Source organism: Hemiscyllium ocellatum, chromosome 9 (assembly GCF_020745735.1).
Source record: "Hemiscyllium ocellatum isolate sHemOce1 chromosome 9, sHemOce1.pat.X.cur, whole genome shotgun sequence".
NCBI classification, from domain to species: domain Eukaryota; kingdom Metazoa; phylum Chordata; class Chondrichthyes; order Orectolobiformes; family Hemiscylliidae; genus Hemiscyllium; species Hemiscyllium ocellatum.
This window is the reverse complement of record NC_083409.1, coordinates 24,572,295-24,599,948: the sequence shown is the minus strand read 5'-3', so window position 1 is coordinate 24,599,948 and position 27,654 is coordinate 24,572,295. Positions and strand designations below refer to the sequence as shown.

Genomic DNA, 27,654 nt, shown 5'->3' with positions numbered 1-27,654 from the left:
GAAGGAATTGAGTGAGTTCCTGAAGTGCATCATATAGTGCACATAACTCTCACTGTTTATTGGTGAAGGGCGTGAATGTATAGATTGGTGGATAGAGTGCTTATCAAGCAGGTTGCTACATTCTATTTGATGTTATGTTTCTTGGGCAGGTACTGGGGAGACAGGAAGTGAGTTACTTAGTGAAGAAGTTTTAACCTATCCTATTTTTATTGACAAATACTTTATACCTGATCTGGTTCAGTTTCAGGTAGAGGGTAACTCTAATGTGTTAATTGCAAGGGAATCAGTGATGATGATACCACTTCTTATCAAACAAATTACAAGAGATGGTCATTGCTTGGTATTTATGGTATGCATGCCAACCACGCTGCCATGATACTTGAGTCACATATGCCAGAGTAGTTGTGGACTGAGGACTTCCTCCTTCAAACACTGTTCATGAATCAGTTGGGTTTTTAATGGCTGCTTAGCATCTTTGTAGGCACTTTTACTGACACCAACATTTTATTTCCAGATTTTCTTTTAAAATACCCTTTTTAATTTTGAGAATAAAACAATATCTTGTTGAAATAAATTTTCTCCAAATTGAGTTTGACAAGCATGGAGGGGATTAAAGTTATAAAATATCAAGAAGGATTTGCTGTTTAACAAAATCTTAAATCTTGATCATTCTCTTTCTGGTTTAGTTGCTAATTCAGCAGTGGTAAAAATGTGTGATCTCCTTGGGCAGACTTACTCAAGTTTGTCGTAAATTAGTGCATCATTATACCATGTGTGCTTCCTAAAGAAGTTGAATCTCTTGTCAAGAGGAAGAAGAAAACTTATGTTAGGATGAGATGTGAAGCTCAGTCAGGGCACTTGAGAGTTTCAAGTTAGCCAGGAAAGACCAAAATAGAAAACTAAGAGGAGCCAGGAGGGGACATGAGAAGTTCGTTGGCAGATAGGAACAAGGAAAAACTTAAAGCTTTCTATAGCTATAATAGGAATAAAAGAATGGCCCTAATCTTTCGTCAGTCAAGGATAGTTGTGGGAAGTTTTGCGTGGAGTCAGAGGAGATGGGGAAGCCCTAAATGAATATTTTTCATCAGTATTCACACTGGAAGAAGTATTATTGAGAATACCATGCTGTTTTCTACTAGACTAGACAGGATTGAGGTTCACAAAGAGAAGGTTTTAGTAAACCTGGAAAGTGTGAAAATCGATAAGTCCCCTCAGCCTGATGGGATTTATCCTAGGATTCTCTGGAAAGCCAGACATATTGCAGAGCCTTTAGCTTTGATCTTTACATCGTCATTGTTTACAGGAATAGTGCCAGAAGACTGGAGGAATGTGGTCCCCTTGTTCAAGAACGGGAATCGAGATAACCCTTGTAATTATAGACTAGTGAGCCTGCCTTCGGTGTGGGTAAAGTGTTGGAAAGGTTATAAGTAGTAGGATTTGTAATCATCTAGAGATGAATAAGTTGATTAGGGATATCAACATATTTTGTGAAGGGTAGGTCATGCCTCACAAACCTTATTGAGTTCTTTTGAGAAAGTGACCAAACAGGTGAATGAGGGTAAGCGGTGTACTTGGATTTAAGTTTCCCCGTGGTAGGCTGTTGCACAAAATACGGAGGCATGGGATTGAGGGTGATTTTAGTGGTTTGGATCAGAAATTGGCTAGCTGAAAGACGACAGAGGGCGGTGTTTGATGGGAATGTTCATCCTGGAGTTCAGTAACGAGTGATGTACCACAAGGCTCTGCTGCTTGTCATTTTTATAAATGACCTAGATGAGGGCATAGAAGGACGGGTGAGCAAATTTGCAGATAACACTAAGGTCAATGGAGTTGTGGATAGTGCTGAAGGATGTTGCAGATTACAGAGGGATATAGATAAGCTATAGAGCTGAGCTGAGAGGTGGAAAATGGAGTTTAATACAAAAAGGTGTGAGGTGATTCAGTTCTGAAGGAGCAACAGGAATAGAGTACTGGGCTAATGGTAAGATTCTTGGTAGTACAGTTGAACAGCAAGATCTCTGTGTCCATGTACGTAGATCCCTAAAAGTTGCCACCCAGGTTGATAGGTTTGTTATGGCATATGATGTGTCCCCTTTAATGGTTGAGGGATTGAGTTTCGGAGCCGCAAGGTCATGTTACAGCTGCACAAAACTCTGTGGTCGCATTTGAATTATTGCATACAGTTCTGATCACTGCGTTATAGAAAGGAAGTGGATTCAGAGGATATTTACGAGGATGTTATCTGGTGTGGAGGGAAAGTCGTCTTCAGAAAGGCTGAGGGACATGAGGCTGTTTCCATTAGAGAGAAGAAGGTTGAGAGGTGACAATCGAGACGTATGATCAGAGGGTTAGGTAGGGTGGACATACAGCCTTTTTCTGCTGTTGATGGCGAGCACAATGGGACATAGCTTTAAATTGAGGGGTGGTCGAGATCGGACAGATGTCAGAGATAGGCTCTTTACTCAGTAGTTTGGGTGTGGAACGCCCTGCCTGCAACAATAGTAGACTCACCAACTTCAAGGGCATTTAAATGGTCATTTGATAAACATATGGATGAAAATGGAATAGTGTAGGATAAATGGGCTTCAGATTGGGTCTACAGATCGGCGCAACGAGGGCTGAAGGGCCTGTGGTGTGCTGTTATGTTCTATGTTCATGTGACTTTGCCATGTTCTCTAACCAGACGCCTTCGAGACAAGGGAGAAGATGACAAGATGCCACCCATCCGTAAGAGACAACGTGGGCTTCTGCTCAGGCTGCAGCAGGAGCAGGTATGAGTCGCTGAATTCCAGGGAAAATGTCAGGCTATCCACTAATACTTTATGACTGAGCATGTTTTCCAAAGGTTCCGATTTTGTTGCAAACTTTTTTTTTACTGACGATCCAGTTTTTCCTTGAAATGCTGCTGAATGTAAAGTATATCTGTGCTTAGGGGTACAGTTCCATGCCATGATGTTTCTGACTAAGGTTTTCCTACTGGCAATGCTTTGCTATGATTATCTTCAGTAGTAGTGCAGATTAAGGGGAGGATTATTAATCAAACCTTGAGAATGCTACAGGAAGGATAGAAAGGGAGGCAAGAGAGGAGGGGGGTGTGGGGTTTTTGATGAGAGATAACAATACAGCTGTACTGAGGGAGGATATTCCTGGAAATACATCCAGGGACGATATTTGGGTGGAATTCAGAAATAATAAAGGGATGATCACCTTATGCGGATTGTATCATAGACCCACTAATAGTCATGGAAATTGAGAAACAAATTTGTAAGGAGATCTCAGTTATCTGTAAGAATAATATGGTGCCTGTGGTAGAGGTTTTTAACTTTCCAAACATAGACTGGGAATTCCACAGTGTTACGGGTTTAGAATGGAGAGGAATTTGTACAAGAAAAATTTCTGATTCAGTATGTGGATGTACCTACTTGAGAAGGTGCACAACTTGACCTACTCTTGGGAAATAAGGAAGGGCAGGTGACTGAGGTGTGAGTGGGAGAACACTTTGGGGCCAGCGACCATAATTCTATTAGATTCAAAATAGTGATGGAAAAGGATAGACCAGATCTAAGAGTTGAAGTTCTAAACTGGAGAAAGGCCAACTTTGACAGTATTAGGCAAGAACATTCAAAAGCTGATTGGGGGCAGATGTTTGCAGGTAAAGGTACGGCTGGAAAATGGGAAGCCTTTAGAAATGAGATAATGAGAGTCCAGAGCAAGTAGGGTGTTAGGGTGAAAGGAAAAACTGATAGTTATAGGGAATGTTGGATGACGAAAAAAATTGAGGGTTTTGTTAAGAAAAAAAGGAAGTATATGTCGGGTATAGACAGGATAGATCGAGTGAAACCTTAGAAGAGTATAAAGACAATAGGAATATACGTAAGAGGGAAATGAGGAGGGCAAAAAGGGGATATGAGATAGCTTTGGCAAACAGAATTAAGGAGAATCCAAAGGGTTTTTACAATACATTAAGGACAAAAGGGTAACTGGGGAGAGAGTAGGACTCCTTCAAAGATCAGCAAGGCGGCGAGGTACTAAACTAGTACTTTGCATCAGTATTTACTGTGGAAAAGGACATGGTAGATATAGAATGTAGGGAAATAGATGGTGACATCTTTAAAAAAAGTCCATATTATAGAGGAGGAAGTGCTGGATGTCTTGAAATGCATAAAGGTGGATAAATCACCAGGACCCGATCAGGTGTATCTTAGAACTCTTTGGGAAGCTAGGGAAGTGATTGCTGGGCCTCTTGCTGAGATACTTAAATCATTGATAGTCACAGGTGAGGTGCCGGAAGACTGGAGGTTAACTAACGTGGTGGCTGTGTTCAAGAAGGGTGATAAGGACAGGCCAGATGTCAGTGGTGGACAAGTTGTTTGAGGGAATCCCGAGGGACAGGATGTCCATGTATTTGGAAAGGCAAGGATCGATTAGAGATCGTCAACATGGCTTTGAGCCGAAGTGTTTTTGAAGAATTAGCAGAGGATTGATGAGGGCAGAGTGGTAGATGTGATCTATATGGACTTCAGTAAGGCATTTGACAAGGTTCCCCCTGAGAGACTGGTTAGCAAGGTTAGATCGCACGGAATGCAGAGAGAACTAGCCATTTGGATACAGAACTGGCTCAAAGGCAGAAGATAGAGAGTGGTGGTGGAGGGTTGTTTTTCAGACTGGAGGCCATTGACCAGTGGAGTGCCACAAGGATTGATGTTGGGTCATTTATATAAGTGATTTGGATGTGAGCTTAAGAGGCATAGTTAGTCAGTTTGCAGATGACACCAAAATTGGAGGTGTAGTGGACAGCGAAGAAGGTTACCTCAGATTACAGCGGGATCTTGATCAGATGGGCCAATGGGCTGAGGAGTGGCAGATGGATTGTAATTGAGATAAATGCAAGGTATTGCATTTTGGGAGAACAAATCTGAGCAAAACTTATACATTTAATGGTAAGCTCTGAGGGAGTGTTGCTGAACAAAGAGACCTTGGAGTGCAGATTCATAGCTCCTTGAAAGTGGAATCGCAGGTAGATAGAGTGAAGAAGGCATTTGGTGCACTTGCATTTATTGGTCAAAGTATTGAGTATAGGAGTTGGGAGGTCATTTTGTGGCTGTACAGGACATTGGTTAGGCCACTGTTGGACTATTGCGTGCAATTCTGGTCTCCTTCCTATCGGAAAGATGTTGTGAAACTTGAAAGGGTTCAGAAAAGATTTACGAGGATATTCCCAGGGTTGGAGGATTTGAGCTACAGGGAGAGGCTGAACAGGCTGGGGCTGTTTTCCCTGGAGCGTCTGAGGCTGAGGGGTAACCTTATAGAGGTTTACAAAATTATGAGGGGCATGGATAGGGTAAATAGGCAAAGTCTTTTCCCTGGGGTCAGGGAGTCCAGAACTAGAGGGTGAAAGGGGAAAGATATAAAAGAGACCTAAGGGGCAACCTTTTCACGCAGAGGGTAGTACGTGTATGGAGTTAGCTGCCAGAGGAAGTGGTGGAGGCTGGTACAATTGCAACATTTAAGAGGCATTTGGATGGGTATATGATTAGGAAGGGTTTAGAAGAATATGGGCCAAGTGCTGGCAAGTGGGAATAATTAGGTTAGGATATCTGTTCAGCATGGCCGAGTTGGCCAGAAGGGTCTGTTTCTGTGCTGTACATCTCTACGACTGTATGACTCTAAGAATGATTGTACAATGAGGCCACAATGCATTTTATGCAACTTGTTGTATTTTGAATTTGTTGACTTTCCCCCTGCCTCATCCCTCCATGTGAAAGAAATTAGCTGCCTGCTTGTTATTGCAATGAATGAGCTCTTACAATACAACCAGTTGTCAAGTGCACTTGACTTGTCTTTAATTTATGACATTAAGGTAATGGATGCAACACTTACTGCCATTTAAAAGTTTCAGTTTTCACCCTTGCTTTCCCCCTTGCCCTTTGTGTTTGTTTTTTTTAAACTGCTTACAAGACATGATATTGCTGTTTAGGTGATCACTTATTTTGGAATCCTAATTGCTTTGGAAAAGGTGGTGAGTTGCTGCCATGAGCCTGATTAAAACATTGCCCTGTCTCTTTGTTTCATATTACTTTGACCTAAAGCCACCTTTATGGTTTTCCCTTTGTCCTGTTATATTCATCAATTGCAAATTTGAAGTTTGAAACAAATTACAAGCCAAGCCAAATTACATCACTACCACAAGTTAGAACGCAGTGAAATTGAGATATTAACTAACTCTCAAAATTGCTGAATTGTTCCTAACCTCACTTTAGCAATAACAGATCTTGGACACCAAGGTTAGAACTTAAACAAAAATAAAACAAGTTTAACAGAATGCAGATGGACTGTAAGGAAATCAAATTAATATATACAGTGCAAGGTCAATCTTCTTTGAACATTAACCTTACTTACATAGAACATTCCAGTGCAGTATAGACCCTTCGGCTCTCGATGTCACACCAGCCTGTGAAACTCCTCTAAAGTCTATCTAACCGACACTATTCCATTATTATCCATATGGTTATCCAATGACCATTTAAATGCCCTTCATGTTATTGAGTCCACTGCTGAAAGGCAGGGCATTCCACGCCCTTACTACTGAGTAAAGAACCTACTTCAGACATCTGTCCTATATCTATCACCCCTCAATTTAAAGCTATATACCCTTGTGCTAGCCATCACCATCTGAGGAAAAAGGCTGTCACTGTCAACCGTATGTAATCCTCTGATCATCTTGTATGCCTCTATTAAGTCACATCTTCACCTTCTCCGCAACAAAAACAGCCTCCAGTCTCTCAGCTTTTCCTCATAAAACCTTCCCTCCAACATCCTGGTATATCTCCCCTGCACCCTTGCCAATGCTTCCACATCCTTCCTATAATAGTGACCAGAACCGTGTGCATTACTCCGGCCGCACCAGAGTTTTGTTCAGCTGTAACATGACCTCATGGCTCTGAAACTCAATCTCTCTACCAATAAAAGCTAACACACCATATGCCTTCTTTACAACTCTCTCATCCTGATTCAGGGATCTATGCACGTGGGCAATGAGATCTCTCTGCTCATCCACACTACCAAGAATCTTACCTTTAGCCCAGTACTCTGTATTCCCGTTCCTACTTCTCTAGTGAATCTCTCACTATACACATTAAACTCCATTTGCGACCCCTCAGCCTAGCTCTGCAGCTTATCTATGTCCCTTTGTAACCTGCAATATCCTTCCACACTGTTCACAATTCCACCAACTTTAGTATCATCTGCAAATTTACTAGCCCATCCTTCTAAGTCCTCATCCCGGTCATTTATAAAAATGAGAAGCGATCGTGGCCCCAAAACTGATCCTTGTGGTACACCACTAATAACAACTGTATGATGAACACCACCCTATGTCGTCTTACAGGTAGCCAGTTTCTGATCCAAACTGCTAAATCGCCCTCAATCCCATACCTCTGTATTTTGTGCAATACCCGAACATGGGGAACCTTATCTAACGATTCAGTGATATCCATACACATCATATCAACTGTTTACCCTCATCCACCTGTTTGGTCACCTTTACAAAGAACTTTAAGATTTGTGAGGCGCAGCCTACCCTTCACAAAAGTGTTAAATATCCCTAATCAAATTATTCCTTTCTAGATGAGTATAAATCCTATCTCTTACAATCCTTTCCAAAACTTTGCTAACAACAGTAGTAAGGCTCACTGGTCTATAATTACAAACCAACTGACAGAGTTAATGGGTAAACTAGAAAAGACATGAATTGCAATTTTCCCATTCAATGACTATCTGCTGCATATTATGCCTTCATGAAATCCTTGGTTGAGTCATATTACAGGCACATAGGACTTGATTTCCAAAATCACCGGTCAATGAAAATGGCTTCCACAGACCTTTGGAGACAACTTTTTTTTACACAGTCTGGGAATTTTTCCTCAGAACCTTCAACAAGTCAATCACTGGAAAATAATTAAAGAGAGCAACCAAGGACAACCAGTGCAGAAGAAGTCCAAACCAAAACTGTCTCCTACCTAAAACCCAGTTAGAGCCAATTCACTTGGTTTTCCTCCTCTTTTTCAACATTCACTAGTTGGCAGTACCGATCCTTCCTAGATTGTCTAATTTAACGTCCAACTAGTCTCTGAGCACAGCAGCACCCTGGTGCTGAAACATCTGGAGTGTTCTTAGACCAGTAATTAATCTGCATTGTCTTTCCAGGGCAGCAGACGTTCTTCCTTTTTTTTGTTTTAAAACAAGTTGCTTCTCAAAGTTCAATTCTTAACTTCAGCTTATAGTTCCAAACCAAAAATGAGAAAAATATAGTGATGGTCGCAACAAGTTGCTGATTTTTGTTGGCATAGGTGTTGCCAATCTGTGGGCAGTGTCGCACAGACATGGGATGTTACATTATTTGCTGTTGCACCAACTACAGGTTTGCCAGATTCTGTATTCAATCAACCCAGGCACACTTTCCAACTTGCTCAGCAGCAAGAGCTAATACGCAATTCTCGAGAGTGGAAGTCTGTCTGTTCGTCATCTTTCTCTTCTGTGAAGTACTTGGCTGCTGAGGACAGTATTTCAGGTTTCAGAACTCAGGTTAACTCACCACTTCAACACGTTATCTGGGCTGACACCAATTGTTAAAGTTAACCTGAGAATGTAACTTCTTTAGAAAAACGTTTTGCGATTTACATATGAAAGTGAAACTAACATGGTCGTTCTAACAGATGAGAGACTTAACAAGCGATCAAGGTATTTTTCAATGTATAATTTCAATTACATCACACTAAACTTTTGCTATAAATTCTGTGTCTTACAATTGTGTACTGCGCAACCACCTGATGAAGGAGCAGCGCTCTGAAAGCTAGTGCTTCCAATTAACCCTTTTGACGACAACCTGGTGTTGTGATTTTTAACTTTGTACACCCCAGTCCAACACTGGCATCTCCAAATCCTGACAGATCAGAAAGCAACTTCCTGAAATAAAATCAGAATGCTCACTCAGACACCAGTTGTCGAAAAAGAATGATAATTTTCCATCTGGAGTACTTGTCTGTTTGAATTAGTGTTGCACATACATTTTGTCTGGAAAAAAAAGTTTTCATAAGACCAAGCGTTATATTTTGTCACCTGGAAATTGCAACTTATAAGTTGATGAGTTGTGGCTTGTGTGTCCTGACTTCATTTTTGTTTGTAGTTTGTCGTCAAAATAAATTTATTGATGATATAAAAGCATGTTTGGTTTGTCTCTAACATGGTAATACATTGCATCCAATTTCATCACAGGCTGAAATCAAGCGTCTTCAAGAAGCCAACAGGGCTGCTCACAAGGAAAGGCAGATGATTCTGAAACAGCAGGAGGAGATTCAACGTATGCGCCAGACCACCATCAAAATTCAGGAGAAACTCAAATCAGCTGGGGACAGCAAGTTGGTTAGTATCCGCCATTTGCAAACAACCTACCTTCCTGAACTGTTCAATGCAAAGTTAGTCCGAAAGTAAGAAATTACTTAATCAACAGCTTTAATGAGGGGTGATCAATTTCAATCCAAGCTTGCTATCAGCAAGGTTTCTAATCTATATTATTATTACAATATAAATAAAACTTAATAAAAGTACTGAGGCTCAAGTTGATGTTTCTCACTAGCAGACAAACCATTCTTATATCTTTTCTGTAAAATATTAAGTTGATAATATGTCCACATGTTTATTTATGTGGAGACCAAATCTCTGCAACCTAAAACTGTACTTGCAGGAATACCTGCAGCTGCCGAGAATACCATCCTTTGTATTCATCGATATCGAATTTTGTTCTGCATTCTGAAGAAGTGACAGCATAAGAAATGGAGCTTTTAGCCCAATGTATCTGTGCTCCTGTATTTTCGCTCCCTGCAATCTGGCTCTGACCTGTTATCAGCATATCCTACAAAGGTGTCAAAACATTTTTGCACTTGATCATGTGCATAGGAACGGGACTAGGTTGTTGAGCCACTCATCTGTTTGTACTTACTTCTATTATAATTGATCTGCATCTCCCTGCCTTAGTTTCTGTTTCCCTTAATAAACATTCCCAACAGACAAAAAAAAAGTCTCAGTTTTGAAATTACAATTAATTGAAAGCCTAAAACATTTTTTTGAATGGGGCAAAGCAGGGAGAGGTAGGAAAGGGTAAATATTGGGATTCGCACCACCCTATATATGAAAGCCTTTCCTGAATGTCTTAGCATTGGTTTTAAAATTATGACCCCTTGTTCTGATCTTCCACACCACAAAAAGATTCTCTCCAGCTATCATATTAGTTCCTTTCATCATCATAAATGCCTGAAACTAAATTAGGTATTCCCTAATCTTCCATACTCAAGAATGCCGGAGTCATAATTTACTTTTAACCAAATAATCATTCTAGAAGCTGCATTGCACCTTCTCAATTTGCAATATGTACCTCTTGAGGAGCACTCCAGGTATGATACGCATATCATTGTTTACCTGTGTATTAAAATTGTTGACCCCAGAAAATGAAAAGCTCTGCCTGCCTGAAAGGAAATGATGTTGCTTATTTGCAGAAACCAGTCTCTGAATCTCATCTGTGTTTCACTGCAACTAATTCTGGAGTCGTTTCCTTTTAGGAGCAAACTTAACTTTCCATGTGTCCATCTTGTTATATTCTCAGGTTCCAACTCGACAGGAGCAGCGGAATGCAGGGCAACCAGAAGTGGAGAATGTTTCCAAAGTGAGCCCCGCTTCCAGTCCCCTGCAAACAGATATGGAGACGCGAAGTCCCTCCCCTGTTTCGATTTCAGGCAGTGAGACCAGCAGCATCTTGCAAAAACTGAAGAAGATGCGCAGTCATATGGATGAAAAGTAATATCTCTTATGGCTTCTTATAAGGCATATTGCTGTGAAAGGCTGGCAAGCCTAACCACCTCATTTGTCAGCTGGTGATGTTATAGAGAGGATGAGAGAGAGTGGCTCTGAGCAGAGATAAATAAATGAAATCCATTTGACTGTTTTCAAAGGCAGTGTGTTTGCTGCAAATGGTGTTTCTAATTATCCCACCTGAGGTGTTGTCATGTTTGACCCTGCGAGTGGGGCAGCAAAACATCAATATGGCCTCACTGCTACTGCTCTCCAAGTAGGGGAGCTTTTTTCTTACCCTCATCATGTTTATTTACACCATTGCCCTGGAGTAACAGTCTCAGAATGGGATTGCAATGTGAAAAGTTTCACTAGTGCAAAACTTGCTTTGCCTTTCAGTGGAGTGTGGTGGGAAACTGGAGGTGTATGCAAATATTGCAGTAATTTTCCTTCCTGGTGGAATTATCAACTTTATCAGCTTTTTATCCTATGAAGACAATTGTATACACTATAGAAGATACAAACATGCCTTATTAGGGCAGCACAGTGACTCAGTGGCTAGGACTGCTGCCTCACAGTGCCGGGTTCGATTCCTCCATCGGACAACTGTCTGTGTGGGTTTGTGTCTGTGTGTGTTTCTTCCTGCACTCCACAAATGTGTAGGTTATGTGGATTGGCCATGCTAAATTGTCCATAGTGCCTCGGGATGTGCAGGCTAGGTGAATTAGCCGTAGGAAATGCAGGGTTACACTGATAGTGTTGGGGAGAGAGTTTGGGTGGGATGCTGTTCAAAGGGTCATTATGGATTCAATGGACTAAATGGCCTGTTTCCACATTGTAGGGATTCTTTGATTTGTTCCAATCAGTTAACATCAGTGTTACTGCTCCACTCGAGTCTCTGTCACCTTTGCTCATCTATAACCCTAACCCCTCTATTCCTTTCTCCCTCTAATCTTGTCAACCTCCCCATAAACACCTATATGATATTTGATTCAACCACTCCCTTCATTTTTGTAATCCAATTCTGCAAAACTTCCATATCTTCCTGTTGGATTTCTTGATGACTACCTTGTGGCCTCAAGAAATGCTCTTCCCTCTGAAAGGAAGCATTCTGTCTTTATCCAGTCTGTTAAACCCTCTTATCATTTTAAAGACCTCTATTGCATCCCTTTTTGGCTGCCTTTCAGAAAAGAGATGTAACCTGTCAACCCTTTCTTGACATGTGACCCCACACATTTGTGATCAACCTTGTCAATCTTGTCTGTGTACCCACTTCAGTTTCTCCTTTTTCTATTTCTCGTATGATGATCAGCCTGCACACAGTATCCAAGTGTGGTTTCAGCAAGGTTTAATTCAGGCTTAGCATGTTTAATAAATAAATAGATGGGGATGATGTGCTAAACTACAGGTGTGCTTGTTCTGATCGAATTAATTTTGATAAATGTGAGGTACTGCATTTTGATAAGGCAAATCAGGACAGGACTTAAGGTCCTGAGGTCCTGGGCAGTGTTGCTGAACAAAGAGACCTTGGTGTGCAGGTTCCTAGTTCCTTGAAAGTGGAGTTTCAGTCAGACAGGGTCATGAAGAAACCGTTCAGAATACTTGCCTTTATTGGTCAGTGCATTGAGTATAGGAGTTGGGATGTCATGTTATGGCTGTACAGGACATTGATGAGGGCATTTTTGGCATAATGTATTCAGTGCTGGTGTGTTGTGAAACTTGAAAGGGTTCGGAAAGGATTTACAAGGATGTTGCTGGGGTTGAAGGTTTTGAGCTACAGAGAGAGGCTGAAGAGTAACCTTAAAAGTTTATACAATCATGAGGGGCATGGATAGGGTGAATAGTCAGTGTCTTTTCCCCAGGATAGGAGAGTTGAATACTAGAGAGCATAGGTGAGAGAGGAAAGATTTAAAAGTGACCTAAGGGGCAACTTTTTTATGTTTGAAATGAGCTGCCGGAGGTGGTGGTGATGGAGACAGCTATAATTACAACATTAAACAAGCATTTGGATGTGTATAGCAATAGGAAGGGTTTAAAGGGGTTTGGGCAAATGCTGGAAAATGGGTCTAGGTTAATTTAGAATATTTGGTCAGCATGGATAAATTGGACGAAAGGACCTGTTTCCAATTTGTACATCTGAGTCTAAGTGACCATCTTTTTTTTTTGAGAATCATGATTTTCATTCAGCTTGGTTGATTCCACAAACCCTTGCTTAGTGAAACAGTTTCTTTCTCCCATGTTGTTGTACATGCTGTAATAAAAATTGGTTGGCTGGGTTGCTGATTTGCAGTGTTGTAATGCCAACAGCGCAGGCTCAATTCCTGCATCAACTGAGGTTACTGTGAAGGTCCCACCTTCTCAAACTTGTCCCTCAGCTGAAGTGCGGTGACCCTCAGGTTAAACCACCACCTTCTCTGCAATGAGTGAGCAGTCCTACTGTCATCCAGGGCTATAGTGTCTTCACTTTTACTCAATGATAAGTGATTAGAAATTTTATATTCTTTATCATTTGGTGTATTTTCTTTTTGTGCCTCAGTGTTTCAAATGAGTTTGGGCTGCCAAATTTTTCAAAGCTTGAGAAAAAAAACCAGGTTGCTTCTTTGGGGGGGTAAAAAGTAAGGGAGTGATTGAATTATCTGCAGTAACCAAAGTAATCAGTAACTTAAACTGATAAATCTTATTGTGGACTGGAAAACAAAAGGAGCTAAGGTACATGATGGCTGTTTAAAAAGAGTTTTGTCAATGTATGATAATGGCTAAACATTGTCTCTCTCACTGTCTGTCATCCTCTCCACTCCCCACCACCTACTGATAGAAACCTGTTGGATATGAGAAATAATCAATCACACTTTATTTTTGCCGACTAGTTGCCATTTTACAATAGAATAGGCCTCAATTGTGCCTGAGACAAGGTTATGTTATGAGATCTTGGAGTAAAGAAGGAAAATATCTGATCATTTAAAGTAATGATTAAAGTAGGCTTGCCTTTACAGCAAAATGCTACTTGTTAACTGTCAGTTTCATAGATAACCGAACGTTAATCTTTGCTTATGATGTGGAGTAAGCTGAGACCACTAGGTTTCTATGCACATCTTGTAACTACTGTTTCTGTGCGTATGTGTATAGAGGAAAGCAGTCAAAATGTAAATTATGTTGATAAGCTTGTCACACTACCAATGCTTTATTTGATGGCAAATTATTGTGGAATTGATTTTGTTAGTTGAGAAGCTCGGGCTGAGCTACTTCACCATCAGTGGTAACAGCCCTTAAGGTGAGTAGTTACTACAGGAAAAATACCACTTAAAGAGCAACGAGGAAGAATGTGGGAGAGGCAGTCATTGGAAAGCACTTGCCTGACTGAGGCTGGACTAAAATAGGAAAGGGAGATCATTGGGGAGATATAACAAAAATATCCTTCAGAGAACTAACTGGTACAGTGAAAAACATGTCCATTTTGGATTGTGCATCTTTGAATAGACTGCCAGCAGTGTCCTTTGAAGTTGAAAGGTCGCATTTCATACTTGGGTTGTTATCACACAGATGCAGCACTTTTGGAACTTGTGGACAAAACATACTGAGAATTGTTTTGATGAGTGGTGTCAGGAGATGGTACTTTTCACATGGCAACATTGGGTGCTACCAAAGTTGTTAGAAAACTAAGCAGCACAAAAATGTTGTGTCCCCAGGATAAGTAGCCAGTAAAACTTGATGGTGACAAAGTTAAAAATCAGACAACACCAGGTTTAGTCCAACAGGTTTAATTGGAAGCACACTAGCTTTCGGAGCGACGCTCCTTCATCAGGTAATTGTGACAGTTACATGAGTTAGGTGTGCATTGAAGATCCATCCTTGCCTTCAAGATTATAGCCATGGCTTTGTAAGGTCCTGTGAGAGTAGTCTGTCTTTATTTTACCTTTCCTGCAATTTTGATTGTCTTGTCCTGATCGCCATCACGGTTGAATATCTAATGAAAACTTGAGACAGTACCTTCAGGAAGTTGGGCCTCCTGCCTGTTTGGGCTGTATTAAGATAATGCCTTTTCTCAGCAAAATATAGGAATACTGTCCCCACATTTTAAAAAATTGGTTCGCTTTGTTCATAGTAGCCAATGAGACCAGTTGAGAAGCAAGACACTGTGACTGTGGGAATGATAGAAAAGGGTGCAAGGCTTCCACGTGAAGGTTGGTAGTTGAGTAATTCACAGTGAATCTAAGTGAACCAAAAGTAGTAGCTAAAATATTCATTAACCTTTAAAAGAAATGTTGAAGGGATACCCCTTCTGAAATGAGATCTTATAGATAGCATTTAGAGTTTGAACAAGAATTTTGCTTGATCTTTAAGATAACTTTTTATTTTACCTAAAATTTTCCTCATTTGGGTGAGCATTTAGTCATGGAACATGAACGTCATTTAAACTTTCATTTATTGACTGGCTTAATTAACTTGTTGGGTGAAATGAATTTCATCCATTGTTGCGGGTTCTCTTGTGATGCAGAGACAGTGTCCCTTCACCTGGACCAAGAAACCTGGGTTCAAGTTCTGTTTGCTCCAAAGGTGTGTAAAAACATTTCTGAACATATTGATTAGAAAACAAAAATCAGCATTTGTTGGGTAGGTTCTTGTGGCACGGGTAGTATCCCTATCTCTGAGCCAGGAGGCCTGATTTCAAGCTTACCTGCTCCGGTGATGTACATGTCATCCAGAAAATAATATCAGCAACTGTTTCTTTATGATGCCTGTTGATATCTGCTGTCAAATGAGTGATCAAATATGTCAGCCCATGGATCAGGTATGTAATCTTTGGAATAAGTCTGCAGTTTTAACACATTGGTATGAATCTTGCATGATTTTGCCTTTTGTTTGTGTGGTGCTCACTTCCATGTATACGCCTGTCCAAACTAATGGTAGTTATTGAGTAGAGAGAGAGTTGTACTTTTGAAGATCTCCATCCTGTTAGCAAGATTTCTATAGATTTTCAGTGCTCCAGTTTAAAAATGGCCAAAGGCATCAGAGCCAAAGTGCTGGGAATATATGTTAAATTTGTCAGCTTTTGCTATTGCTTCACATTTCTGATATTGGTAGCAAAATGATGTTGCATCTTTCATGAAAAGTAGAGGTATTACTAAAGTTGACAATCCAACCTGAAAACTAATTTGTGAGCCCTCCTCTGATAGTCTTCCAGTTTCCATTTTAGAGTAGAATTTTTAATGTGAAAATATACAAGGATTATGTGAGAATGAATAACACTCATTTAAAAAGATTTTTTTGTTGAGAGGAAGGAAGTCATGGTGGTTATAGAAATGTATTTTTTTGGAAAAGCATAGGCATTGTTTGTAAAATAGATTTTCCTTGACCTTGTTGTGCTTGTGTATGCCAAAGCCCCTTTCTGACCATTTCAGGCTTGTATATGGTTGCTGCTATGTACCTTGCCCAAAATGATGATTATTATTCTCTCCTCCTCTACTTTTCTATTCTCCTGTCATTCCAGGTTGGTACCATTTTGAATGAGGGTCACAGCTCCCTTATCTGCCTTCCTTGAGTTTCACTGACAGGTTCATTTAGACATCTTTCTCTTTCCAGTTGGGAGCTGAATGTAATTTGCCTTGACTCTAATGTTGCTCAATTTTCTTCCCTTTTGAGAAGTACTGCCTGCTTATTTCCTGTCCAATCTATGCCACCTTTGTTGGACTTTCACCAGCAGATCAATCTCTCTCTTTCGCTCTCGCTCTCGCTCACTCTCGCTTGCTCCCTCGCTTTCCACTGTTCCTTCCAGAATGCCTATGAATCAGGACCCAGGCTCTTTGTATTCACACCTTATTTTGACAATTTATATTGCCCGTGACTGAAACTTTAAGATATCTTATACCCACTAATTGAAACTTTTCCATCTGGCTATACTTTCTTAACCACTTTACTGGGGGCATGATGTTTACCACCAAAACACACCACTAGGTGTAATTCCCCATCTCTCAAATGCCTTCTCTTCTTTTAAACCTCATCCTTTTGTACACCCAGTCCTCTCCTTCGTGGTCCCTGCAATTCCACCTGGACAGCAAAAGTGTCTCTTAACATATTAAAGCGAAACGGAACCTATTCTCTTCAAACAATGATGTTGGAAAAATAATGGGGAGACAGGAAATGGCATAAAATTTTAATGAATATTTTGGATCATTCATCACTGTCAACCATAATAATAGCATTCCAAAATGACTAAACTATCAGGGCAAAAGGAGGACAAAATAAATATAATAGCTGTCATTAGGGCAGATGTACTCAGGAAACTAATGAGACTAAAGAACAATAACTCCCTTGGACCTGATGGGATGTGTCCTCAGATATTAAGTGGTAACTACAGAGGCAGTCAATTCATTAGTTGTAAACTGCTGATATAGCATCTTTATTTAAAAGAGGAAAGAGACAAAAAAGGTCATTTGGATGTCTGTGTGCTCGCTGACCTGGAAGGTTCATTTTCAGACATTTCCTCACCATACTAGGTAACATCTTCAGTGAGCCTCTGGATGAAGATGTTACCTAGTACAGTGACTAAATGTCTGAGTGTGAACCTTCCAGCTCAGTGAGCAAACCTATATCTAGAACCTCAATCTGAGCTACACATCTTCTCAAAAGTTGCTAAAAAAGATAATTGTAGGCCATTTAGCGTAACTAAAGCAAAGCATTCAGAAATACATATGATCAAGCAGAGTCAGCATGGCTTCATGTGAATATCCTCCATATTGCGTGGCATTGTCACGATGCTGAATGGGACAGACTTTTGAACCTGTCAAATTTAGAAACTTGGTTCAGGGCATCCATGAGGCACTGTGGGCCACCATCAGCAGCAGAATTGATCTTCTCAATGTATAGTCTCATGACTTGGCATATCCCACACTCGACCATTAGCATTCAAACCAGGAGACCAGCCCTGGTTCAAGAGAGAATGCAGGAGGGCATCTCTGAAACAGCATCAGGCTTAGCTAAAAATGAAGTGCCAGCCTGGTGAAGCTACTAAATGGGAACTACTTGTGTGCCAAACAACATACACAGCAGGCGATAGGCAGAGCTAAGCAGTCCCGCAACTAGCGAATCAGAGCTAAATTCTGTAGCCATTGAACATTACAGCACAGTACAGGCCCTTTGGCCCTCGATGCTGCGCCACCCTGTTACACTAATCTGAGCCCCATCCCACCTACACTATTCCATGTACGTCCATATGCCTGTCCAATGACGACTTAAATGCACTTAAACTTGGCGAATCTACTACCATAGCAGGCAAAGCATTCCAAACCCTTATTACTCTCTGAGCAAAGAGTCCCCTCGCATCCAGTTGTGATTGGTGGAAAATCTTTTTTTTTTAAAAGTGCTTGCTGGAGGAGAAGATACTCAAGTATTCCTATCATCGATAATGGAAGAGCCCAACACATTAGTGCAAACATTAAGGCTGAACCAATTGCAGCAATCTTCAGTCAGGCATAGATGATCCATCTCTGCATTTTCCAGCAGTCCCCAGCATTGTAAATACCAGTCTTCAGCCAATTTGATTCATTCCACATGATACCAAGGAATGTTTAGAAGCACTGGATATGCAAAGGCTATGGGCCTGACAATATTCTAGCATCTAGGAGAAAGTGAGGACTGCAGATGCTAGAGATCAGAGCTTAAAAATGTGTTGCTGGAAAAGCACAGCAGGTCAGGCAGCATCAAAGGAGCAGGAGAATCGATGTTTCGGGCATAAGCCCTCCTGAAGAAGGGCTTATGCCCGAAACGTTGATTCCCCTGCTCCTTTGATGCTGCCTGACCTGCTGCGCTTTTCCAGCAACACATTTTTAAGCAATATTCTAGCATCTACCCGACAATATGTAAAGTTGCCCAGATATTCCCTGTACACAAGCAGAATAAATCCAACCTTGCCAGTTACCACTCTACTACGGTCAATCACCAGTAAAGTGATGAAAGATGTCATCAACAATGCTAATTAGCAGCACCTGCTCAGCAATAACCTGCTCAGTGATGCCGAGTTTGCGTTCTGCCAGGACCACTCAGCGCTCTACCTCCTCACAGCCTTGGTTCAAACTTGGACAAAAGAGCTGAATTCCAAGTGTGAGGTGAGATGGCAGGCTCTGACTTCAGAGCCGGATTCATGGCATCAAGGAATCTGAGCAAAATTGGAATCAATGGATATTGGGGACAAATTCCCCTCTGATGTCATACCTGGGAAGTAGGAAGATGGTTGTGGTTGTAGGTGGTCAGTCATCTCAGATCCAGGACATCTCTGCAGGAGTTCCTCAGGGTACTGTCCTGGTTCCACTCAACTTCAGCCATTTCATCAAGGACCTTCCCTCCATAATAAGATCAGAATGTACTCATTGCTGAACATCCCCAATGGTCAGCACTGTTTGTAACTCTTCAGATACTGAAACAGTCCATGTTTAAATGCAACAAGGTCTGATCAATATACAGGCTTGTGGCAAGTGATATTCATATAGTTCCAGTTAAAGACCATCTCCAATAAGAGGCAATCTAACAACCATCCCTTGACATAAATTTCCATCACTGAATTCCCCTCTGTTAACATCCTGAGGGTTCCTGTTGACCAGAAACTCAACTGAACCTACCACACAAAGACAGTGTGGCTACAATAGCAGGTCAGAGGCTGGGAATACTGTGGAAAGCAGCTCACCTCCTGACTCCCCAAAGGCTGTTCACCATCTACAAGACACAAGTCAAACAGACAATGGGATGCTCCCTGCTTGGCTGGAAAGGTGCAGTTCCAACAACACAAGAAGCTTGACACCTTCCAGGACAAGCCAGCAGTTTGCTTGGCACCACATCCACAAGCACTCATCCACTCCACCACTAGTGCTCAGTAACAGCAGTCAATACTATCTAAAGATGCACTGCAGCTATTCACCAAAGATCCTTAGGCAGCAAATTATAAACCTACGACCACTTAGACCTAGAAAGACAAGACCAGCAGCTCCATAGCAGTTTTTCTCATCTGGTAATCCCTTAACTGGAATTAGTTGCATTTTAGGCAGTATATAATTAACTAAATTTTTGCAGAATTCAGTGTTACTAATTCGAATAAAGTACTTTCAGATAACAAGTGGACCATTGTGATATTTCGATAGTGTTGCGCCCTTGGTGAAATAGCATGCATATAACTGGAACTTGCCTTATCTAACCCTAAAACATTTGTTTTCATCTTGTATCTGGCACAGTGGATGTTAACAGATGATTTATGTGCAATGGTATTATAAAATCTTGACTAGAAATCCTAAATATCAATTTCCAAGTTATTCAGTGATGGGCTTTGAAATGATTTGTTTCAAACCCCACTGCTATATAGTGCCATGGAGTGTCGAAACCAGACCTATAATTCCTCACCTGATAACTAGTAATTTGTGAGAGCCAAGTGATATTTGAAGATATGTACTTCACTTGGAAAGATGAAGAATCGAAGGCTTAAATCAGATTGGTTAACTTCAACTGAAAACCTGCTTGAGGTAACTTGCTCTCGACCTTCCTCTTAAATATGAGATTAATTTATGACATGAAGGGATGAGGAAGTACATTGTGTCTAGTGGATCATAAGGTTTCAGTTATGATTTTCTGCAGGTCTTTACAAAATGACAGTTGAGTTCCCAATTGGGGTCAGAGCCTGAAATTTTGGTGTCATGAGCTCCGAGGTAGCAATGGTCAAACCCTCCACCCCCCCACCCCCTCAGACACTCTGTGTCTTGACAATGTACAAGCCTTAAAATGGTGCCTTGCTGGGAACAGGTTTGGAAAACCCTGATCTACTGCATCTTTTAAGTAATTCACATTGAGTTGTGTTGGGGTTTATCTCAAATTCTGAATTGTTCTTAATCTGTTTTGACTTGGAGGTGTTGTGGTATCCTTTAATTCTATGAATTCCCGCTTGTTTCAGGCCCTGTTTTAGTTTTGTAAATGAGAGACGTGTTTATGCAAACCTTACTGTGTGAGCTGAATGTCACAGTTCCAACATTGAAAGAGTGAAAGATGGCAATCCTCCTAATGCTTAGTGAACTGCAGGCTCACGGCTGCCTTGTCAAGTCTCTGCAGCTAGATCAGCAAAGATTGGGATCCCTGGAACATTTTTGGAAAGCTTAGTCTTTCATCTGTATTACTGAACTTTCTCTCTTTACCAACGATGCTGGTTGGTTGGAGATGATGTACTCTGCCCTTATTCACATGACTGACTAGTGTGTTTTTGAGGTTGGGTGTGAAATGGAATAGTACATCACGGTGGTATGAATTTGGAACATTGATTTAATTCACCCTGTTCTATTTCCTTTACCTAGTTCCAAGAAAAGATTTGTCAACGACAAACAGAATTTTACTTCACATGCGAATGTACCATCAAGGAACATTTCTTCACAACAACTGTATCCCAATGCTGCTGTCATGCTCATCCTTTCTCAAATGGGTTTGTAAGCTGTGGTTGGACTGTTAGGAAGGCAGTGGTTGAGATTCTCCCACTCTTCAAATCAGAAAGAGAAATGGAGCTGGTGTTGGCCTTGATGAGCTCTGTTGCCATTTTGAAGTTCATGAATTCTGGCAGGAGTTGTGTTGAGGCAGATGGTGTCAGGAGGTTGGCTACAAATGGTTTTATGGAATACTCGGAATTTTTGTTTAAAATGTGAGGTTTTCTTGAGTATCTAAAAGATAAAGCCATTTTGGGGTAATACTCAGCTGTTTTGTTTTTCTTGTTTTGCTCCTTTTTTTGTAGACACTGCTCTCCTGTCCACTACTTCTTCTCTGTCTTTACGTCTCATCACTGGGCTTCTCTCAGTGTCTGTTTTCCCAACCTACATCCCAAATTCCAGCTGTACATCTACAACCAGCTGGTCAGGTACTGTGCAACCTCTGCTTCTCACTGATCGAGCATGCTCTGTTTCATCACATGCATGTGGATGATGTGGGGGTCGGTGGAGGGTCAAGGGAAAGGAATTGTGTGGAGAAATGTGCATTCCTTTGGCTTAGTTGTGGCTTTACGTAGATGCAGCAAGCTGCTAGTTGGCAATGTACTGCAGACTTTATAATTAATCTGGAACGTGCTTTTAAAGGGGCATTACTGTTCAAGCAAGAAGTCGAAGTTACACAATCAATGTTGAGCTGCTCATGCTAACTGGTACAATAAAGATTGACTTGTTTAATGTTGAGTTGGACTTTGGCCAACAGTGTGGCAGAGTTAGCAGCCCACTAATCTTGATAAATGTAGCTTTAAGAAATCTAAAATTGGAGTTGTAAGCTTGAATTTTCAGATAGCAGTGCCCCTTTAAGAGTGCAAGTGTGTCTTTGGTGAACAGTGAGGTATTCTTATGGATGTGAAAACTTAATTGGTATGTAACCATCACAGTAGACATGAGTATCTCCAACTACATGCAGCTACTTTTGTTAAAACGCCTGTCAGTTTAATAGTGCTGTCAGATCTCAGACCTTTGTTTAAAATTTGAGTACCAATAAGAAATAATATTCAGGACTCAGTGCTACATTTAGTAGCAACTGGACAAATTCATGAACATTTTGGATGATTTTAGCAGTGGCAGGAATTCTGTATTGATTTCTAATTTCAGTTTAATCTTGCTTCAGAGCTATTTGATTCCTTTTTTTTATTTTGTTTTAAACTGCATTCAGAATTAAGCTTGTTACTTTAATGCTTTTCTGCAGCTCCTTCATAGACTCCCACAGAAAAGACAATCACATCTCCCTCTTTTTGCTTTGGATCAGTATTTTTGCTTTGACTGTTGGTATTTCTACCGTACAGGATTTGTTGTTGGATTGTTAATCTACCATTTTTTTCCTGTTCAGTTTTCAAGAGAAAAGGACTTGGTATTGATGGCAGAGTAACTTACCTGACATTTTAACTGGATCAGCCACATAAATACTCTGGCTGCAAGAGCAGCCCAGCAGCTGGGTGTTCTGCAAAGAATAACTGACCAAAGCCTGAGAGGCACTTTCTGGGAGTGTGATGGAATACTCTCCATGTGCTTGCATGAGTACTGCTCCAACAGCAAGGAAAATCCTTGACATTGTCCTGAGCAAAGCAGCCCACTTGGTTGACATCCCACCCATTAATTTCCTCCTCAATGACACATTTGCAGCAGTGTGTACCATATATGAGATGCACTACAGCAACTAACCAAGGATGTTTTGACAGCATCTCCCAAACCCATGATCTGTGCCATCTAAAGACAATGGTAGCTACCACTCCCTTATTAATGCTAACACCTCCCAGTTCCCCTCCAAGCTGCATAATCTTTTAAATTGGAATTATATCACTAAATCTGGGACATGTCCTGACAGCACTGTGGGTGTACCTTAAAGAGGGCAGCATGCCACCTCTTAAGGGCAATTGGGAATGAGCAACAAATGCTGGTTTCATTGGCAACACTTTTATTCCATGAAACCCTCTTCAATGCAAACAACTAACACAAATATGCCCTGTGGGTACAGTGCAGCCCTGTACACAATGTGCCAGACACACTATAAACTTAACCTGTTTTAAATAGTATTTTCATTAGAACGCTGCATCTAACTGAACATTTATTCATTAATCCTGAGAGGAAAAAGCTTTGCCATTTTGCAGCACTGTACTGGTATTTCATGATCCAGTTTAATTGAAGACCTCTGTCTTATGCAAAATATTGTGAATGTTTAGATATTATGGCTTTGATTACATGAGAGGCTGCACTACATTTGTGAATGAAATTCACTCAGAATTAGTGAAACTATTGAAAAATATTGAAGAATTTAAAGTATGAATTATGTTTGTTGTGTGAATGTTTATTGGAAAGCTAATAGAAACTAGCACCCTCTCCCAGAGTGAATTAAAAACCACTGAAACTTTGTAATAATTGTGCTTGTGTAAACCTTTAAAGAGGCTGTAAAAAAGAATAAGCTTCTTTTGTGATCCAGATAAGCGATTAACATGTTTTAGAAGTATTTGTTTTTTTTCATGTTAGAAACATAAAAAGCAAGAGTAATAGTAAACCCCTTGAGCCATCTCTGTCATTCAGTATGATCATGGCTGATTATCCAACTCCATATCCTGGTCCCACTTTCTCTCCATACTATTTGATCTCTTTAGCCCTAAGAACGATATCTAATCCTTGAAAATATTCAATGTTTTGTCCTGAAATACAGTTTGTGGCACAGAATTTTGTTAGTTCAACACTATCTGGATGAAGAAATTTCTTCCCCTCAGTTCTGAATAGGCTAACCTTTCGAACCACTGAAGTATCTCCCTGGTCACTGGCTGCCACTCAGAAATTGGCCTGTTCATTGTATCTCTTTGTTTCCTGTCTGTTAACTAGCTCTCTGTCAATGTCTATGTAAATACACTACTCCTGATCTCTCACGTTATAGGAGAAAGTGAGGACTGCAGATGCTGGAGATCAGAGCTGAAAATGTGTTGCTGGAAAAGCGCAGCAGGTCGGGCAGCATCCAAGGAACAGGAGATTTGACGTTTCAGGCATAAGCCCTTCAGGAATGAGGAAAGTGTGTCCAGCAGGCTAAGATGAAAGGTAGGGAGGAGGGATTTGGGGGAGGGGCATTGGAGATGCGATAGGTGGGAGGAGGTCTAGGTGAGGGTGATAGGTCGGAGTGGGGTGTGGGCGGAGAGGTCAGGAAGAAGATTGCAGATTAGGAAGGTGAGACGAGGTGGGGGGAGGAGAAATGAGGAAACTGGAGAAATCTGAGTTCATCCCTTGTGGGTGGAGGGTTCCTAGGCGGAAGATGAGGCGCTCTTCCTCCAACCGTCGTGTTGTTATGGTCTGGCGATGGAGGATTCCAAGGACTTGCATGTCCTTGGTGGAGTGGGAGGGGGAGTTGAAGTGTTGAGCCACGGGGTGGTTGGGTTGGTTGGTTGGTCCGTCCAGGTGTCCCAGAGGTGTTCTCTGAAACGTTCCGCAAGTAGGCGGCCTGTCTCCCCAATATAGAGGAGGTCACATCGGGTACAGCGGATGCAATAGATGATGTGTGTGGAGGTGCAGGTGAATTTGTGGCGGATATGGCCATATCTGTCACAATTTCACCTGCACCTCCACACACATCATCTATTGCATCCGCTGCACCCGATGTGGCCTCCTCTATATTGGGGAGACAGGCCGCCTACTTGCGGAACGTTTCAGAGAACACCTCTGGGAGACCTGGACCAACCAACCAACCAACCCAACCACCCCGTGGCTCAACACTTCAACTTCCCCTCCCACTCCACCAAGGACATGCAAGTCCTTGGACTCCTCCATCGCCAGACCATAACAACACGACGGTTGGAGGAAGAGCGCCTCATCTTCCGCCTAGGAACCCTCCACCCACAAGGGATGAACTCAGATTTCTCCAGTTTCCTCATTTTCCCTCCCCCCACCTTGTCTCAGTCAAATCCCTCGAACTCAGCACTGCCTTCCTAACCTGCAATCTTCTTCCTGACCTCTCCGTCCCCACCCCACTCCGGTCTATCACCCTCATCTTGATCTCCTTCCACCTATCGCATCTCCAACACCCCTACCCCAAGTCCCTCCTCCCTACCTCTTATCTTAACCTGCTGGACACACGTTCCTCATTCCTGAAGAAGGGCTTATGTCCGAAACGTCGACTCTCCTGTTCCTTGGATGCTGCCTGACCTGCTGCGCTTTTCCAGCAACACATTTTCAGCTTACACGTTATATGCTAATTTCTGTTGTGGAACCTTATAAAAAGCCTTCTGAAGTCCACCCACTGGTTGCCCCTTATCAATTCTACGAGTTAGATCCTCAGAATTTCAGTCGATTTGCCAAGTATGGTTCCCCTCTTTTAAATCCATGCCAACTCTGTCCAATCCTGTCACTGTTCAGTAAGAAACTTTACTGTACTCCAGTATAGCTTTTAAATGTATCTGTATTTTTTAGAAATTCGATTACTTGTAAATGGTGGACCCATGCAATATCAATGAATTAATGACCCTGAATTTGAGTTATGTTGTTTTCTGTTAATTCCTTTTCCTGCTGTGTTAAGCAGACTGTGCCAAATGCTCACTCTTAAGTGTGAGTAACTTTGAAAATAATATATTTTAAAAATGGCATCTCAAAATGTTGCTTAATTATTGTGAAAGGAGGATTTTGCATTCAATAATGTGCAGCTAAAATTTGTTGCAATTTGGCCAGACTGAAGATTGCACCAAAAATGACAACTCTGCTCTCAAACTCTGAGCCTGACACTGACCATGTCTATTCTGACAGGACTTCACTTTGCTGTTCTTGGTCACCAGCTTTATTTTGAAGTTTATTCCTATAATCATTCTCGAGCTTGCAATTGTTTAATTGAAGGGTACCAAATCTGAGAATAGTCTCTAGTCTGATAGTGACACACGTGTGTGTATTGGCATAAGTCTATGCCAGCTTTATTTCTGAAGCCTGTGTTTGAGATTCCTGTTAAAGGGTTTACACCTGCAATGTTGACTGGCCTGCTCCTTGGATGCTGCCTGACTTGCTGTGCTTTTCCAGCATCACGTTTTTCAACTCTGACCTCCAGCATCTGCTGTCCTCACTTTCTCCTTTTGAGCAAATTAAATCAAGAATACTTTTTGTTGATCAAAGTGCAATAGGAATCAATCCATGAAATTCAGATATCTCATGTCCACCTTAACTGTATGAAGGCTAACAAGTTATCAAATTATTGTAAGTAATTGAAGCCATACTGACAAAGTCGTGCAGTATCAGTGATTTAGTAATCCTGAATTACGCAGATTGCTGAAGGAGACATTTTTGTACCTGCCTTCCCCATCTCTTCCTGTTAATTTGCTGTTCTTTTCAAAATGCACGTAATGCCCTCTCAACCATTGTTAGATTACATCAAACTGTGCCATGAGGTGGGACCAATTATACATCCTTCCAAATTCTACTTTACTTCTGCTTTGCCTGGATATTGTATTTTGCGAGAGAAAAGTCATTGACCAGAAAGATTAATACTGCTGACCTTTTGAGTGTTTCCAGCTGCAGTATTTGTTTTGCACTCAGCTATTTGTTGTTTTCACTTGATTCTTTGTGAAAGATTACAAAATTTACTTGGTTGAATAAATTTATATTTCCTTTCCCAATGTTGGGAGAAAAAAGTCAGTGTTTCAAGTGCTGGTAAAGTAAAATAAACTAACAATCAGTGGAAAGTGTTGAGACGGATATGGACCAAATGCTGGCAAATAGGATGAGATTAATTTACAATATCTGGTCAGCATGGGCAAGTTGGACCGAAGGGTCTGTTTGTGTATTGTACAACTGTGATTTTATTCTCTCAATTATTCAAGAAGCTGAATACTTCGAGGAGAAAAAGTAGGATTGATGCATAGAATGCATCTGAGATGATTGAGGCATATCAAACTCACATTATTTCATTACCTTTTTCTCTGTGGTCTTCAATGACCAAACTTGTTTGTTATTGGAATAACTATATATCATGTGACTAGTTTTGCACAAAATATTAGGATCTAGTGAACTATTAATAAGTGTTCATTTTAAATTTTAGGAAGCTTGATTGTTAAGCGAGAAGAGTTTAGAGCTTTAGTCCCACCAAATCATTGTTCCATAAACAAGCTTTTATCTGTTCTGGACATTGAAGATACTAAAGTCAGTTCTGAAGGAAAACATCTTCATTGATAATGTTACCACGTATGAGGCATAACTGCTTCTGGTCACTCTTGAGGCTGTAAAGGCTAGGAAATAAATGAATTGGTCAAAGTTAGAAACATAATTTGGATTGAATGTGTTCATGGGGAAGCTTGCAGGATCTGTGCAAGAAACGAGTGTTTCAGAGTGTATG

The 27,654-nt window shown here is 41.0% G+C and overlaps 1 protein-coding gene across 5 annotated transcripts in view; it reads left to right on the top strand.

Moving 5' to 3' along the window:
* Positions 1 to 27,654, top strand: part of cep350 (centrosomal protein 350) — a 158,676-nt gene that overhangs the window by 98,281 nt on the left and 32,741 nt on the right. For 4 of the 5 annotated variants that reach the window (XM_060830073.1, XM_060830074.1, XM_060830072.1 and 1 more), the window contains exons 25-28: positions 2,684 to 2,771; positions 9,274 to 9,420; positions 10,658 to 10,848; positions 21,593 to 21,715. In XM_060830073.1, coding sequence (XP_060686056.1) covers positions 2,684 to 2,771; positions 9,274 to 9,420; positions 10,658 to 10,848; positions 21,593 to 21,715 — 549 coding nt within the window. The remainder of the gene's footprint in view (positions 1 to 2,683; positions 2,772 to 9,273; positions 9,421 to 10,657; positions 10,849 to 21,592; positions 21,716 to 27,654) is intronic. The other variant, XM_060830075.1, reaches the window with a different exon arrangement.